Source organism: Cryptomeria japonica, chromosome 10 (assembly GCF_030272615.1).
Source record: "Cryptomeria japonica chromosome 10, Sugi_1.0, whole genome shotgun sequence".
Taxonomy (NCBI): Eukaryota; Viridiplantae; Streptophyta; class Pinopsida; order Cupressales; family Cupressaceae; genus Cryptomeria; species Cryptomeria japonica.
Window position 1 is genome coordinate 698,270,567 of NC_081414.1, and position 13,492 is coordinate 698,284,058.

The 13,492-nt window shown below is 34.8% G+C and overlaps 1 protein-coding gene across 3 annotated transcripts in view; it reads right to left on the reverse strand.

Annotated features, from left to right (window-relative positions):
* LOC131040458 (uncharacterized) overlaps nt 1-9,820 on the reverse strand; it is a 79,818-nt gene extending 69,998 nt beyond the window's left edge. For 2 of the 3 annotated variants that reach the window (XM_057973394.2, XM_057973395.2), the window contains exons 1-2: nt 9,609-9,820; nt 7,552-7,874 (exon numbers count right to left, since the gene is read on the reverse strand). In XM_057973394.2, coding sequence (XP_057829377.2) covers nt 7,552-7,855 — 304 coding nt within the window. In that variant the 5' untranslated portion in view covers nt 7,856-7,874; nt 9,609-9,820. The remainder of the gene's footprint in view (nt 1-7,551; nt 7,875-9,608) is intronic. The other variant, XM_057973396.2, reaches the window with a different exon arrangement.
* Nucleotides 9,821-13,492: the final 3,672 nt, after the last annotated feature.

The following is a 13,492-nucleotide window of genomic DNA, read 5'->3' on the forward strand; positions in this document are numbered from 1 at the left end:
ACCTTGCACCATTTTACATACAATGTTGAAGTTACCATAAGTAAAGGAGAGATTAGTTTACATCATTCTCTTCTGAAATTTTGTGAGCATTTTCGTGGTTACTGTCTGCTGAAACTTTGTGGATACACCCATATTTTCTCCATTGAACTCTTTCCTCACCTATATTAGTCCATGAATTTATCAGACATTTTTCTAGTGGTGGACTAAACAAGAGTTTTCAAATACAGGGGTGTGTTATGTTAAATATCATTGAATTAACATCTGGTCTTTGAAATTGTGAGCATCCAGGCATCATAAATCTTTAAAACAGCATTGATTTACTAGGTTATTTCCTTGATAATCCTCCAGAAACCCTTAAATCCTGCAGGCAGTTTGTGGGATTTACGGGGTCAATGTATATCATTTCACAGCCATAAATTAAGCCAGAAAATCTGATAGAGAGATTTCCAAATTGCATTTTAAGTTACCTTGGACAGAATATCATATGGTTTAGACTGTAAAATTCCAACTTTATGACATTTCATGTTTCGGTTGGTATATCTCATGTGATTCAACATTTTGGACCATGAGATTGTTGATTTCCAAAAAACAAAGTAGCAGCTCAACACCAACTTAAGTGGTTCACCTGTTTCAGCACTTTATGGATCTCTTAAAGCCTATTGGATCAAAGAAGGACATTTTGACCCTAGCAATCAAAAAAAAGAGAACTTTAGGTTCATTTATGAACCTTGACATGGAACTTGTTGGCACCTCAATTTTTATGTCTCATATTTATTTTGTTCTACTCCATAAGTTGTGTATTTGACCCTATCCAACCGTTGTTAATAGCTGATCATCTGACAAATCTCCAATTGGGTCACATATATTGAGTAATTGTCTAAAGGTATTTATTCAAAGTGTGTTCATCTAATATCCTTACTAAAATTTGTTAAAGGGTACTCTTGTGGTCAATATCTTGTAGTTTGGCCTTTCTTCAAGTGACTTTGCAAATTTGGGTATTTATAAATTGGGGACATTACAATAGCTACCTAACTTTATATACATATAGTACTATTAAAAGTTAGATATTTGAGGCCATAATTCAATTTGTGTCTGTTGAATTTTAGTTTCCACAGATATAATCTTTGTACTCTTATCATATTTTCAATCTCTAGTATATTGTAAACCTGTAACAAAAACTTTGGTGTCCTATTGAACTATGCCTATTTCTGAAGAAGTCGCACATCTATATTGTGATAAAAAAAATAACATACAGAGAAAGTATGAACCTAAAAGGGAGCAAGAAGAAAGAAGAGGGAAATTTCAAATTACATTAATGCCTACGGGCCACAATGACCAATGCAGATCAGTAGAAATTAAAAAGAAGGATTGCCCTTCATTTAAGTAAATTATCAATTATTCTAAAACAGCAGATATAAAAGTTGGCAATATTATGTTGTAAAGTAGACAGAAAGATATAATATATAAATATATTCATTCTCACAAACGAAGATAACAAATGAGTTATCCAATTAAATAACTACAAACATTCAATTAATTTCAAGTACTAAATAGTAATTATTCTTTCCCTGCAAGGATGTTAAATTTAGAACCAGAAAGAACAAACTCAGAAAATTGAAAACAAGAATACACAAGAACACAAAAGTTATCCTGGGAAAACCCTCCACCTAAGGGTGAAAAACCCAACCACACCAAAGAATAAACTTTATTGAATGAGAAAATCTGATATGCAGATCTTACACTTAATCAACAGTGATTGACATCACTTGAACTAGAACAGCATAAGCCAAAACTTCTGATAAATGACTTCTACAAAATACAATGATTGCACATCAATCATATGCACAATAATCAGACTGAGAAAACTGAAGCTGCTGAAGATATCATGATTTAGACTTGATCACACTTAGACCTCAAAAGAAAGAAGTGTCCTGCTTAATTCTGTTGCAACCCCCGAAGCATAAGAAACACAGCAGCGATGAATAAAATCTGACTGCACACCCGGAAAAGAATCAACCACCCAACTCTGAGGCAAAACAAAAATATATTTAAGAGAAGAGAAAATGAATTGAAATGACTCTTCGTAGTGGAAAGATGAAGAGACATCTGCTCAAAAAGAATCAACATTTCACCCGACATAACTCACGGTGTGGGAAGATGAAAAGACAGCACGGAAGGAAAGATGACAGTTATAAAACCGACAGCAATCCAGGTAGGAGACACGGCAGCCAGCTCATGCAAGATTCTCATGAAGAAAAAAGTTACACACACATAAGCGGAGCAGTTATCTTATAGACAGATAACCTTTCAACATACAACTGCTGGAGGAAATAAACCACGAAGAACGATGATGGAGAAGCTTGCAACTGACGAATGCAAAATCGAAGATGATATTGCTATTTGAATGAGAAACCATCAATGCATGAAGATGAGCTCTCTCGAAGCTATAACTTCAACAAAGGAAACATATAATAACCTTGGAGATTTTGCTAATACACTAACTCTAGGAACTCCATTATATTCAAATAATATTAAATAATTATAAGAAGATAAGGCTTACTTTTGTAATAAAGTCACCATAGTGACAAGTGATATTTCTACTTTTTTAGTTTGCTATCTTTAGTGATTAGGGTGAGTTGTGTCATGTTTATCCTTTTGCATGTTTTCATCCTCCATTCTCTATGTAAGGAGATGAACCTCTTTGTAAGCGGTATCCTAATAACTAATAGAATAATAATATTTTGTCTATTGGTTTTTAAAACATGGTATCAAAGCAGGGAATTACATGAAAAGGAGATTTGTTTATGAGGGTTTCAGCTAGGAAATACACACTTTTATTGCAGAATCACGTGCAGTTGAAATCACACCATTTTTCCATGAAAAGCAACCTGTTTCTGGTAAAAATTGCCTCCGAAAATTGCAATTTTAATCTGCAAATCACGACCAATGCTTTGTAGAAATCACTCCCACAAATTTTGCATGGTTCTCTTTTGCCAATCGTGCCATTTTTAAAAAAATTGCACCTGCTTCTACAAAAATCATGCTGCCTTTTTTTTTCTCTTTGTAAGAAATCGCACTAAAGTTTCGATGGGATTTTTTTTGATAAAATAAAATGCAACTATATGGAAAAAAAACGCGATCAACAACAATGACCAGGGTTTGCAGGTTTGATCAAATGAGAATTGCAGCCTTCAATGTGTTAAAAATCACATCATTGGGTTTTGGCAGGTCATGCCTACTAAGCTCAATGGCTAGGGTTTTGGGCAAAGAACAGTTTGCTTATAATTCTGCACTGGCTACGGCTCATCAAATCTGCAGCTAGGGTTTATGTCAATGTTCAAATAGGGTACAAATTTCAAGGCAATTTGTTGGAAGTATGTGTTAGGATTTGCAGTTCACCAGGTCAAACCTGAGGCAAGGATTTTCTGTGATGTTTTTATGTAGACCAGGGTCCTTAAGTTTTTCAAAATTTTAGCAGGGAAGTAATAAGGTTTTAAAAAGTTCAATTTTGTTATATTTTTCAGAAATGGAAATTTTGTTAAATAAATATTTTGGTTTCAACTTCCACACCTAGAAAGTAAAAATCCAAATGAAATTGATGCACAAGAACTACAGAGAATAGTAAATGGAAATGAGAAACTTCCTATAGATGCTAGTAAAGTATTGGAATGGTAGAGCAGAGATGATAAAGAAAAAGCCATTATTGATCTTGCCCTCTCTGATTCAGAGTTGCATCATATAGATCTAGCAAAACCATCTAAGGAAATTTAGGAGAATTTGAATACACTATTTGGAGCAGCAACAGCTAATGCAAAATTTTCTTTAAAGCTTCAACTTTTCAAGTTCAAGATGACCTGTTGGTATTTTGGTATGGTTTTGTCATTGATGTCAACACCTACTAAAACTCTAGCACTTTGGAGAATCAGCAACGTTCACCGGCAAGCAAGTGACTCATGCACAGTCACCGGTATTTGGTACACCGGCAAGATATAATGATCACTGGCACTTGGAATGATATGGAAAACACTTGGTAATGTCGAAGACATCGTTTGGACATCTTGTCCTGGAGTTTTGTTTATTTGTATATTCATATTTGCATATTTGTTGTTACCGGCAAATAGGTCCAGAGTTACACCAGCAGGTTTATCTTTTCCAGATCAGCATGGCACGCTATGGAGATGATTAATTATTGTTGTAAATGCATTAAGCCGACATGTTCAATCGGTTATTGCATCGGATATTGTATTGTTTGTAAAATGTTTTTATTGTAATATTTTGTAGAGCCGACCTACTAAAATTGGTCTTAGGTTATGGTATAAATGTAAGATCTTATTTGTAAGATCATACGTGGAATGCAAAAAAGGATTGTGTGAAGGTATATGCAAGAATAAGCAGAGCTATACACGCAGACATCATTTGAAGATTAAAGGAGGGTTTTTGTGAAGACAATCAGAACTACACCGGTACTGAATCCAGCATATGAAGATGTTATTTTGTGCAGTACATTCTTATTGGATTTAACCATCCAACTGTAGTCAATGTGACTCCCATTTTGTGTTTGCGCAGTGAGCTCTAGGCGCTTGGCCTTTCTGCATGTGCAGACCCCATTTATGTACACTTACTATCTGCAGTAGTATCATCTGATTGTGGGTAAGGTTTCCCACCGTGGATTTTCCCCTTACAGGGTTTCCACGTACAAATATTGGTGTTATGTGTTGTGGATGACTTTGTGTTAATGTTTTATACACTAATCCTTACCAATATAGCAATTAACTGTTAAAACTGTCTACCGGCATATTGAACTGGTTTACCAGTATTAAGCATTAAGTTGGTTAAGTTGTTTTTGGTTTGAATTTATTTGACAACTGATTCACCCCCCCCCCCTCTCAGTTGTCTCCGGGACCTAACATGACCAACGGTGTCACTATGTCAAGCCACATGAACAATCTAATATCTCTTCTTTGACAACTAGCAAAAGTCAATGTTGTAGTGGATAATGAGGATGCTAAAGCCATTTTACTAAACAGCTCATCTTCAAAATTCAGCTATGTCGTCTTTACTATTACTCAACTTTCTTCTAAAAGTTTGGAAGATATGATTTTTACCTGTGTTGCATGGGTACTCGTACCCAACCCCCTAGAACGCGTATCGGAGACTGGTACGCGTCTCCCGTACCGGAGACCCGTCAGGAGATGTCTCTACACATAGGAGACTCCACGTCAACGAACCCTCCCGTTTCCACCCTAAATAACACGCGCAAAAGTCAAAAAGTTTGACGCAATGCATGGGCAAAAGCAAAAACCACCGACGTGAACCCCATTTTCAGACATTTGTATGACATTTTGATTTGACTCATTTCACATTTGTGTACTTAAACTTCAAAGTGAATGTTAATTGTTCTTTTGTAAGTTCAATGTCATTATATTTTCAGATTTTCTATAGATTATTAAATTATATTTAAAAAAAAATTGGCGTCTCCAAGTACCCCCGTCTCCTATTTTGAAAAAATAGCCGTACCGGTACCAGTACCAGTCTCTGAGTACCCCCATACCCATGCAACCTTGATTTTTACTCTTCTAGCTGAAGAAATGGGAACTATTGTAGGAGATAAAAAAGATGATCCTCAAACTGAGGTAGCATCATACTCAAATAGAAGAAGATCTAATAAGAACAACATAGGGACAGAATGCTACTATTGCAAGAAAATGGGCTACACAACTTAGAACTGTAGTCTTTAAGTGAATGATGTGCTCAGAGAAAAACTCAAAGGAGTTAATGTAGTCATTGTTGAAGCTCCTCCAAATGTTGACAATGGTGAAGAAGTTATTTTTTATGCATTTTAAAGAAGTCTAGTTCTTTGAGGATAGGTATGGAGCCAGTATAGACAGAGCTCAAAATGGATGGTTGCCTAGTTAGCTTGGGGGTCTGAGGATCTTGGGAATCATACCCTTGCGAGGGTTATGAGACAAACTAATGGAACTCTATTGGTGTAGCTCAGCATGGATTGTTGTCCAATGATTTGGGAGATAAATGATTTGAGAGTTCAGGGAGGTGATAATGTGGGAACTAGAGAATTCAGCTTAGGAGCTACACCTTTACAAAAGTTCAAGGTAGCTTGATGGAGTTCTACCTCGTATGTGGTCTGTTTTAGAAGTGAAGCTTCTGAAGGATGGAAAATTCATGGTTCAAGATGTTTTTTTAGTCTGATAAGCTTTGCTTTTAGTGTAGTAAGCCTTAAAGGGGGTAATAGAATAATATTAAATAATTATTAGAAGATAAGGCTTACTTTTGTAATAAAGTCACCTTAGTAACAAGTGATGTTTCTATTTTCTAGTTTGTTTAGCATTTAGGGTGAGTCATGTCATGCTTATCCTTTTGCATGGTTTCATCCTCCATTCTCTATATAAGGAGATTAAAGACTTTGTAATTGATATCCTGATGACTAATAGAATAATAATATTTTATCTATTGGATTTTATAACACATTCACGATGTAGTAAGTGGGCTAGCCCCACAAAGTAAAATGATTGAGAAGATGTAATGTCCCCTTTTTGAAAAGAGATTATAATAATAATAATAAATTATGATATCAAAACATAACATATAAAATATTAAATTTAATTTAAATTTTATCAAAGTCAAGGAGCATGCAAAAAAATCATGACTATTTAAGGAAAAGGATATATAAGAGACACCAAACAAGGAGAAGTAACCACCATATGAAGAATAAATCTTTTACTATCTGATTATTGCTCCTTTAGAACATGGAACTGCGGTTCATTTAACTTGAGGATGAAACCCCTCGTGGTAGGAATTCAAGGACGGTAACCCACAATTTCTCAAGAGTGATTTCGCATGGAAATCACCATTGTGCTAAGTTGACTGATCTTCTAGTAGACATTATTAAAATTTCAATTATTAACAGTTGCTGCTTATCAGCAAATCTGATTGCTCTCTTTAAAAGAGATATTTAATTCTGCAAATTCAATAAATTATCAGAATACCAATTGTAAAAGTTATAATTTCTGGTGTATTTATTATTATATAGAAATTAAAAATATAACTTGATTGGATATTATGAAATATTTCCTCCGAGATATTAAAAACTCAAAACAGGTGTTCTAGATCAGTATACACAGAAAGAAAAATAGAGTTTTGAAAAAGGGGCATATATATGTATCCAAATGAATAACTATCAAAGTAGATTCTGCAACCATTATCTTAAGTGCATATACAACTTTAAAGACATAGTCCCGGCCATTTTACTTGTCATGAACTATTTCAATTTGTATAGCAAGCTGCCAACATGAGAAAACGAATTGTTTAAATTTTTCTTAATTATAGATAAGATTTTTGTCATAATTAAGTGTGATAACTAAATAATATTTTACTTCAAAACTGATCTTTATACTCAAGAAAAAAGACCTATCGATAATAGCAATATATCATTTCATTATCCAGAAAAGCTCTCGATTTAATGTGATAAACATCACAGATGCCCTATGGTTTGTAAATCAGAAAAACAAATATGACAAATGGTTGAGGAAGTACCACAAGGAATGAGTATTGCCCCTTCTTCAGGTGAGACATCTGAATGGTCTTCAATCTCCATATGTGTTTTTGCCCTTGACACTTCAAAACCTAATCCTCCACCCATTCCTCCTCCACCACCTATTCCCACTCCATCTCTGCCCTTAAAATCATCATCAAAAGATGGCTTAGCTGAAGGTAGGTCTGACACAGGTGCCTGCAAGGCATGAGAAGGTTCTGTCATCACCTTTAAGTCCTTGTCAGGATCCTGTTCATGAGATGGCTCTGGTGCTACAGGTTGGGAACTCCGTAATAGAAACTGCATGGCAGTTGCCCTTTAGTGTCTGCACAATTGAAAGTAAAAACTTTCATAATTCCAACAGAAAAGACTAAAAGAGCCATGGACAAGGAGAGAAGTACATTTTGTAAATATAAACTATTCTTACTAAAAGAAAAGATAGATATTCTACATCTATGATTCAATGTGCAAACATAAAGAGCTAAGAAATGAAGCACATGCAACATGTAACACAACTTGGAAGGAAGAAGTAATGTGTGAATAAAAACTAAAATACTTTAATAGAGTCTAAAATTGGAGTAATTTATTCCTCTCAGATACTTAAAAGTTAAAAGTGACTTGTAATGAGTGTGAATAATTTTAGAACTGTAACATCAAGCAAATAATAATTTGTTTGAATAGAAGCTATGTGTAACCCTTGGTGCCAGCAAAAGACTTATGAGAGCAAGCATGACGTAACAAATCAATATCTGGTTAAGTAAAATTTCCTTTCACTTCATGATTCTTTTGTATGCAGATGATTTTTGAATTTTGCCAACATAGACTCATAGGATATGTATTCTGTATCCTCTGTTTTAATAATCTGTCATGCCCCCGCCTAAACAATAAAAATCCTAATAAAGAAAATTATCTTTTCAAAAAGACTTCACAATTTTCTTAATAGATCTCAAGCAATAACGTAGACAACAAGGAGGATGCACCAATTGACTTTACTAATGAATCTCCAAGGAGAAGTGACTATTCTCATTAAACTAGTGACAGCAATTATAATTAAAATTAAATGGTAATTAATCTTCAATATGCAGAAGATCCAATTGGCAGCAATTGAGATGTATATAACAGCAATCAGAAAAGCACAATATAAACCATCAGTGGAAGACAAAATGGTCAGCATGATAATCGGTTATATAACAGCAAATCATAGCAATCAATTAAATTTATATTACAGACTATAGGTTAGATGATGGCAAACCAATTTATATTATAATCGAAGCATTAAGAGACATACAGCTATTAACATTAAACAACAAAGTCGTTAAAAATAAAGGAAGGATGCGATGTTATGAAAGGCATCATCTTGAGATACGATCTGCATTAATATTAGTTAAGGTGCGATTGATGAAGGGTCAAGGGATACGAAGGCAAGGGACACGACAAGCGTCAAGCAATGCCTTCACTACTAAAACCTAGTTATGACAAACTCATCTGCTAAGGAGTGGCCATATGTAGTGTTCCTCCTATTGCACAGAATAACCTTTGTTTTAAATAAAACAGAAAACACTACTAAAACCTAGTTATGACAAACTCATCTGCTAAGGTGTGGCCATATGTAGTGTTCCTCCTATTGCACAGAATAACCTTTGTTTAAAACAGAAAATATTTCAACATAAACACTACAGAGCAGTCATAATATTGTAATTCTGCAACTGAAAGTATTACTTCTAAAATTAAAGTACATGAATTGGAAATCCTCCAAACCTACTAAAGAAAGAAAAAGATAAAATCAATCCTGTAAGATCTGAACCAACTGCTTCCAAAACATCTTCATCTTTTATTCACATAAGCTCAAGCCATAAAACAACAAGAAAATATTACAATTGTGTAAAGAATGAAAGAACAGACCATAAGATCATTCCCGCATCTGCTTTTATTGAACTAATGTGAACTACAGGTAAGAAATAAATCCTACTCTGCTGTGGCATTACTTCACCAGAGATCAAAAAATAGATATAATTGTAGCCTCTGTTGTCTAATGATCAGTAGTAGTGTCATTGCTTACCTTTGTACAGAAACAATTCGCTGAAACATAAATTTAGTAGATTTTGCACATTTACAGGTTTTCCTCTAGTAACGTAACGCTTGTTTCTTTTGAGACATAAGACCCCCAGATCGAATCTCGCTGCCAAGCTAAGGTTCCCTCCACATTGAGTTCTACGACATACGTTGCGCAACAAATTGCATTCGCGTGCTCTCTGACATATGATGGAAAGAAACAAATATCGAAATAATTGTAATTAAAGGTAAATAAAATTATTCCTACAACAAGAAAAACACTTGGGTCAACTTTAGCGTTTGATTTGTTCGTGACAACAAATTTGGCGGTACTTCAAAATCAATTCTTGTTTTCAATAACGATAAAAATAAAAATTATTGGATTACAAATATACCTGATAGTCATTTTGTAGTTAAGTTGTTTGTCAAATTTAATTAACTCACAAATCTTTGATATAATGGAATATTTTTTTAATGGAGGGATCTTCATCCACAAAGTCATATTATTGGAGAAGGAGCTCAAGCCTTATGCTGAAATCTCTTTAGCTGAGAGTCAAGGATTGAGGGATATCCATTCCACCAATCCTTGAGGGATATCCATTCCACCAAATTTGCCTAGAACACGATCCCGACCTCATCCCTTATGATATTGGAGCCTTGCACTCAACAAGGCTTGATCCTTGATAGGCTCATTAAGAACCATTTAACTTCATTATGTTATTATTTAAGTTATGTGAAGAATACTATATGTAAAGGGCATTGCAATGGAATAAATTACAATACATAATAATGAAACTCTAATTTATTAAGCAAAGACTATAAAAATAAATACTTTAATAAATTTGTCTCGTTAATTGGCTTAATTAGGATAATCCATCTTCTCCAAATGAGTGTATAGCGGAGTGGATTAAACTAGATAGAGGGTGGATCCAAATCAACTTTGATGGTGTCTCGAGGGGCAACTTGGGACCATCGGGTGTAGGGTGTGTGGCGAGAGATGATCAGGGTAATATTCTTGCTATTGGTGCTCAGAAACTTAAGGAGGGCATGAACAATGAAGTGGAGGTTAATGTGGCTCTACTTTTTGTTCATTTGTTCATTTGGCAAACAATTTATCGATTTCTAAGCTGCATTTGGAGGGGACTCACAAATTATTGTAAATGGACTAATTAAAGGTAAAACACTGAACTAGAAAATCAATAAAATTTATCAATTTCAAATTTTTAAATTATCACATGTAAGGAAAGATGGTAATAAGGTAGTTGACACCTTATCAAAATGGGTTATTTCATTCAATGCAAATAATCATATGGCAAAGGAATGTAATGTGCAGATGAGTAACTGCCCAGGAGATGAATGTTTGAATTGTCAGCAAATGTGTGCGAATTTTTTGGGAGAATGTAGATGTTTTAATGGCTTTTTGTTTGCTCATTTATTCCCAAGAAGTTTTTCGTGCGCATATTTCCTGAAGTTTCCAAGTTGTGTCTGCTATCTCCAGTGGCATGGGGTGGGGTTTGTTTATTTTTTGTAGTGGTTGAGGAACATGGTTGGATGTCGAGTGTAACAGTAGCCACCTTCAGTTTAAGGGCTAGGAAGTTGTAGATCTCCTTTTTGGGGGAGATTTTGGATTTGAGATTGAAAAATATCTTCAAATTTGATGATCCCATGGTTTTCCAATTAATTTGAATGTTGTTGGGTGACGAGTTTATGAAGGAAGAAACTAAGTATCGCTCTAATGTGGACATCTCATCCATGATGCTCACATGGTGCCTAGAATTGGGAACAAAGGAAGAGGCGTGATGAGTGATGGAACCTTGTGTCAAAAAAGAATAGAACCTGGGAATGGACGCCTTTAGAAGTATGGCCAAGCCGAGTGAATGCTTTGTTGCGAGAGGTGCACAATGGGTGCAATCAGCTAGTTTTAACCCATTGCAAAGGCCATTTATGTTGTGGTACTCAGTTGTGAACCATGAAGACCAACAGGAGGACGTTGCCATTAGTTTCCAGTACATCAAAGAGTACATTTAGTAACGCAAAAAGGAGAAAAGGGCCAAGGATGCAGTGGGCGGATCTATGAAATGCAAGAAGCTCAAATTGCTAAAGGATGCCTACTGGAAGTTGAAACTAAATAAGAAACGAGGCCTAGTTTATCAGGTTTTGTCTATTCTTTTTTGGAAATTAATAGTTGATATGTAATGTGTAGTGTGATTAGCTTGTCGATAGATGGACTAATTCAAAGGTAGTCTTCGTTTTGACAAAATCTATTAGAGTTTGATATATTTTGATGGTAGGGTAATAGGGGTTGTGTATGGTTTAATGCTTTCTATATATGAATTTTATATACTTTGAATATTTTAATATAATATGACCTAACTTAACCGATCAAAAAAATACTTTAATAAATTTATCATAGCATTGTAACTTGTAATCAGTGCAATTCACACCTCATGTTTGTGCTCCTATTTTAGCATGTCTTATCTTCATCCCCTCTCTAGGTCTGTTTTGGTCCCCTTCTCTAACTCTGATGCCATGAACACTCCTAAGTAGGCCCCATCTTGGAGGTCCCATCCCTATTTGTTGATTGGTAGGTCATGTTTGTTGAAGGAACAAGGCATGGAGCACCATGGTCCTGGACCAGGGCCCCACAAAACTCATTGGTCTCCCTTAAACAGGCCCCAATTTGAAATGGGGCAGGCCCTTTATCTACCCAGTGGATTTTGATCCTTGTGGCTACACTTGACTGTTGGAAGTTGCCCTAATTGGCAATTTACCTAGGGAACCTTGTATAAAGATATCCTATCAATTAATTTTGACATCACTCATATACCTCATTATTTGTGCTTCTATTAAACATTCATCATCAAGAATTTTCAAAGATTTAAGGCAACATTTCGTCCTTCAAACATTATGGAGCAAAGTTACATCAATCTTCATGCAAGCATGTGTGTGTGATTAGGGTTTTTCATGTTAATGTGTTTGTCATGCCATTTACATTCAACATTTGTGATTACATTTAAAGAGAATTGCATCATCAATCCTTCCATCAACCATTGCAAATCTGAGGTATATCTCCCAGCATTTACTTTAGTATTTACATTATTCAATTCAAGGTTACTTCCTAAAACAAGGTTTGACCTAAGGAAAACTCCTATCCACAACACTTTCTTCTCTCTTCCTATGTGTAGGGAATAGGCTCATGAGCTATACTTGGGTATTTTGATAGAGTTGACAGTGACGAACATGTTCAGCTTTTGACGGAGCGTAATTCGAAGGACTAGGGTGAATCTATAATACCAAGTCCCGAAAAATTAGGTTGCACTTTTGGGAATAGGTTCTAAACATCTTCTTTTGCCTAGATCTTAGTTTGTGTCTCTATGGGATATCTGTAGTAGTCTATTTCTGACAATCTACTTCAATTATTCATTGTTTTGCCCTAGTTTCCCAATTCACATCCTAATTCAACTAAGAAAGAAGGTAAAAACCCTAACTAGTGAATCTAATCAGAATTTAAGCCATTTCCTTATTTGGATTATGGCTAGATCTATTAGGTTCACCCCTCTTTCAATGTTTGGTTGATTTGGTTTCTTAGTGGTTTTATTATCTTAATTGAAACCCTTATTCCAAATTACACCAATCTATTTTGGTAAACCCAACTTCTTACATGCTTATTTTTTATTCCTTGTCTCGCATTTGATTTGTATGCACTCTAACATTCATATTTGTAAACATTGATTATATTTGCAATTAAATTACATAAAATTAGAGGTTAATCTCATAAAAACCCTAATTTATTACTCTAAAATTTACTTGTGGGTTGCATAATTTTTTAGTTACATTTTTAGATCTGATTTTTATGACATGTTATGTTTAGATTTAGATGCATTCAATCAT